At 37.2% G+C, this 4882-nt stretch overlaps 1 protein-coding gene across 1 annotated transcript; it reads right to left on the bottom strand.

Moving 5' to 3' along the window:
- Window positions 1-1401: 1401 nt before the first annotated feature.
- Window positions 1402-4547, bottom strand: LOC113309956 (pectin acetylesterase 5-like). Its single transcript, XM_026558481.1, has 12 exons — window positions 4280-4547; window positions 3648-3730; window positions 3250-3376; window positions 3049-3128; window positions 2831-2920; window positions 2623-2747; window positions 2465-2525; window positions 2291-2344; window positions 2099-2176; window positions 1911-2010; window positions 1634-1773; window positions 1402-1533 (listed from the first exon to the last, which is right to left on the bottom strand). Exons 1-12 carry the CDS (start codon window positions 4545-4547, stop codon window positions 1402-1404), a joined length of 1338 nt encoding a protein of 445 aa, XP_026414266.1.
- Between the last annotated feature and the right edge of the window lie 335 nt (window positions 4548-4882).

Genomic DNA, 4882 nt, shown 5'->3' with positions numbered 1-4882 from the left:
TCCTTCAGGAGAACGGGCAAATCTGTTTTCCGGGAAAAGGAGAATGGGAAAATTTTTAGTTATGGACCTACTTTTCGGATAAATTACCACTGTTTAAAATGTTGAGGGCCATTTTTTAGTAAACAAATATTTCCTTCAATTAACCGGGACTAGTTTTTATTCTAGAAAATACACATATGATATTTAAACTAACAGTTGTCTCAGGTTTGGAGGAGGGTCATCTCAACTCGAGACGTCCAGTTCAATTTGATTCGGTCGTCTCAAGTTAAGACTCTCATGCTCGATGCGAGGCATGATGGGAAAATGATTAAATTTAAACATGTGCTCTGTTGGAAGTTTTGTGTTAAACAAGAGGATGAAAACAGAAACAGAAAATGGTGTACCCCTGACTTCAAGGCTCTTTCGATTCTTTTAGATATCGACCTTTCCCAATAAATTTGCGAGTACAAACGGTCTCTCGAATTATGCCTTCAGGATTCAATGAAGCCCTAACACCGTAATCGAATTCAAGGATTGTACTTCCTTGACCCGACCAAGAAACACACTGTATAAGGTTCTGATGATGCTTTTTAGAGAAGAAGAAAACATATTGTTTTTGATGTGTTGGAATGGGAGAACATCTTCGCTACTTATAGTGATATTCATGCCTGTTGGTAGTGTCGTTTCATCACCAACAGACGCTTCCAAAAACCATTAATGGTGGCTTATGGGAAGAAACGCGTCTGTTCAATTTTGAATGGAAACTTCTAGGTTTTACAAAGTAACTCTGCGCAGCGGCAAACCTTGAAAATATCCAACATGCTCTGCGTAGCGGCAAACCTTGAAAATATCCAACATGCTCATCCGCATTTGCCTGTCCCCCGTGGCATGAGAATGGAAAATCTGCTCATCATTTGCCAACCCACCCTCTCTGCCTTAAGAGTTTGTACTTCCAAGGAACAAATAGAGCAAGGGGTTAACTAGCCAAAGCTTACTTAAAAATTCCTTAAACTTGTTATTTTATGCGCTGCAAAGCAGGATTCTTTATCCCCTAATTAAAAAAATTCTTGACTCCCTCATTGGTTACGGAGCAGATAATTTAGAAAACATTTGAGAAACCCGAGACAGTAAATAAGGAGGCACAGACAGGAAAAGCTTGAAAAAGTTTGAATGTTGGAAGCATTGTTTCTAATGCATGTAACAAGCAAACATACAAGGATCAAATCAACTCTTTATATACATTCATAACTACAGCCGACATGCGCGCGCCCGGCAAGTGTGGCACATTTTGGTGTCGAAGGGCACGAGTATAAGGTTCTTCTGCCGGAAAATTTGCTAACTGCTGCTACCAACCATATTTAACCTCGCCATGCTCCATATAACTTCGCCAGATCTAACCTCATCATCAAACCTTAAATTCTACTAACCCTTCGTATTATTGTGACCACCCGCATTATGATCACAAGTAGGATTGCAAGGATATGGGCAATCAATATCGATTTTCTGTACCTTTGTTCTATTAAAATACCAATCCCCCACTGCTTCCGCAATGGTCTGTCAGAGAGAACAAGAGAAGGTTAAAAACATTGCATGGTGTTGGAGCATCAATCCCAATATTGATTGATAGTTTAAGTCAAAGGATCTGCGTGTTTACCTTATTGTTGATCCTCGGAGAATGAAAATGCCATTTTTCGCTATCCGTCTGGCAATGAGTAAAGCATGAATCTATGAACATACCCATATGTTCCTGCGACTGAAATGGGCTTAGTTCCCTTAACATAGAATCTCGGTATCCTGTGAATGACATTAAGTGCACAAGCAATATGGGTGAGCAATGAAGTCGGAATAATTGAATTGTCGTGTCTCATTGTTTCGTTGCCACACTTTACTCCAATACTGTAAAATCATATGCAAATACAAATAGTTATTACCTTGTAATTTCTCAAGTTCACTTGGGTTACATTGTGCAATGTTCTTTGCACAATTCCCCCAACCTTTATCTGATGAATGTGGAATATAAATATGTTCGGTCTGAATAAAATCAAACCGAAATCATGAGATTGACGTGTTTTGGAAACAGAGGTTTTCAAATGAATGAACAATGCTACTGTTTATTTACCTGCCAGGAATCGTAGGAAGGATTTACTAGGAAAACTGGCGTATCTATGTTCTTGATAAAATTTCGAGGAAATAAACACTGAGATATATCAATTCAAAAGACATAAGCTCTGCATGTTAGGCAATTTTCAGCAGCTCAGGAACACAAAATATTGCAAATGTTTTTAGTAAAGAAGCAAAAAATGAGGCTTGCCTGAAATGGTTTCAGCTCGGAAGTACAGTTTTGATCCAAACTATCCTCCACACCCTGCGATAGGTTGATGTTAATCAGACAAAATCTTGAGAGAATGTAATAAAAAAGCTGTAAGAATGCTGATCATGCTATTTATTTTAACGTCAGTAACGTGGCTTTGAGTTGAAAGCAAACCTGGAGGTTTGCCAAATCATGAAAGAATGATCGCATGGTGCGGCCACCCGATATATCTATGCTAAAGTGGCAGGAAACGCAATGTGCATAAACATCGTAAGTTACAATGAAGAAATGAATAATATTCAAGTACTTCAAACGTAATCATGTATACATACTCATCCATGAAAAATCCTGCATCTGACAGACATTTCACTTTAACGTCTTCAGGAAAACTTTTTGCAAAATCATCACAATGTATGAGAGTTGCCAACCCACCAGCAGAGCAACCGGAAAGAAGAGCCTGCATGATCTGTATCGTTAAATCTTTGCACAAGAAAATGAAATGTTTGCCAAAACAAAAATTACATGTTTTTAAGGACGGACCTGTTTAGCATTAGACATCCCTAATACGAAGAGTTCGTCCAGAATTGAATCCCAGATGGTCTGCCCTCTGGAGAAGAGTTTCGATCTTTTCTATGCAAGAAAACATAAAAAAATAAAATAAAAAATAATTGAGTATGAGTACCTTACGCTATACATGGATATTAACTACAGTGCGGAATGAATAGAATCACTTAAAAGGCTTGAGTATAGCCGACCACCTCAAGTTCACTGTCGGAATTTCCAGCAAATGATGCACCGTCACAATAGCGTACCTTTACTTTGTTCCATTTATAGAAATCTACAGAATAGAAAAAGTATTTGCTTCTAAGAAAATCGAAGTGTGCAGTATTCAACGGTAACAAATGATATAGTTAATGTGAAACACGAATTTGACGGCAAGCTTCTAAAAAGTGGTTTACCAGGATTTTGTGACTTTTCCCTACTCAAAATGCCACTGAAAGTATCTTTCTCCATGAACTTCGATGATCCTAATTTAGTCAGCTTACGCTTAGCACATGACTCTACTGTATTGCACCAGCCAACACCCTTCAAACATAAACAAAAACGGCCATGAATGTGCAAAATACCCAGCTATTGCTCTAGCTCGATTCAAGAGCCTGCGAGCAGTCCCGTACAAGTTAGCAGAAATTTGTCTAGTAAAATATGAGTTGCACCACTGAGACACCCGGACACTTACTAATTTGATGTAGTTAAGTGAAGACAATATCGATAGATGGACCCTTAATTGCGTCCATGTTTAAAAGATTGCCAGGAATGAAATCAAATGCATAATGTAAATATCAATGGAGTTATGTACCTCAATGTGAATAAGCCAACTCCGAGATCCAGAATCAAAGCCCTTGCTGAAATGATACCCAGGTGCACTTCCATCTAGACAAACTATGTCCCAACATCGCAAAATTAAAAGATAATGCTAAGAATCAGGTGACATGGTAATAATTAAGAACAGAATATCAAAAGTTATAATTACCACCATTATCACATGTACCACCTACTTTAGATTCTACTGAGGTAGCCTCCTGAATGTGTTTAATCAGGCGTAATTTTAAAATGAGCCTGATCATTTAGCAACTAAATATGGCTTAACGGCCGATTATTAACTAAATTTAGCAATTGCCAAATAATAAAACAACAATCTGACAATATTGTCAAAATGACAGATTTTCCCTATTGTTAGAACCAAAATAAGGTAGATTTTGTTTCTTAATCAGCAGTCTAAATGCTCTAACGTGTCGTTTTGACACAAAAAAAGAAATGTCGTTTGAATTCTAAGGGAAATCAAATGAAACTGAACGTGAAAAGCACAAAATAAGAAATGCAAAACAGAAAAAGTTGAAGGAGTAGTGAATTTAATAAAACGAAACAATCTACTACATGGTTTGCTAAAATAAGAAATGCAAAACAGAAAAAGTTGAAAATATGCATTACCGGCGCCTAATCCAGTAGCATTTTTCAACAAAATCAAATCAACCTTATGAGGATCGCCGATGCTGTGGTTGCTTGATGGAGGTGGTGTGGCATTTTGCTCCTTGGGCTGTTTCATTACAAAGACTAGAAAGAGCACCACCAAAACAAACAAGAGTCTGAAACCATTATGTATATAATCCTTCGTTCTCCAATCTGCAAAACGGCCTTTACTTCTTCTCCCTGCTTCATTATAGACCTCTACCTTTTCATAGAAGTCTAACTTCTTCATTACAAGATTGATTAATGGGAAAAAGATAAACAAGAATTTTTTTAATGAAATGATTTCTTTTTCCAAATGTTGTGCAAAAAAAAAAAATTATATGGAAGAAAAATATAACAGACTGATACAGCTATATGATTAACAAATTAAACAGTGTCTAATTATTAATGAACTTAACAAATTTTCGTTATTAGTTGTAAACTAAACAGAATTAGGAAGATGCTCCATTTTAAGCCATGCCATAGGGTCTGCCTTTATCCTTATGGCCATGGGTACCAACATAGATTACGGTCAGTCATAGAAAAGTTCGGTCAGCAGTCACATTCAGTCACAGACTACGTGTG

Source organism: Papaver somniferum, chromosome 9 (assembly GCF_003573695.1).
Source record: "Papaver somniferum cultivar HN1 chromosome 9, ASM357369v1, whole genome shotgun sequence".
Lineage (NCBI taxonomy): Eukaryota > Viridiplantae > Streptophyta > Magnoliopsida > Ranunculales > Papaveraceae > Papaver > Papaver somniferum.
Note: the sequence above shows the minus strand (reverse complement) of the source record. Positions and strands in the feature narration are given on the sequence as shown.

Bases quoted from the DNA above. Each gene is read 5' to 3' on its own strand.
- LOC113309956 (XM_026558481.1), bottom strand. From the start codon at position 4,547: ATGAAGAAGTTAGACTTCTATGAAAAGGTAGAGGTCTATAATGAAGCA. The intron at 3,731-4,279 runs GTAATGCATATT...GTTGGGACATAG, and splicing joins TGCTACTGGATTAGGCGCCG to TTTGTCTAGATGGAAGTGCA. The intron at 2,011-2,098 runs GTAAATAAACAG...GATTTTATTCAG, and splicing joins CTTCCTACGATTCCTGGCAG to ACCGAACATATTTATATTCC.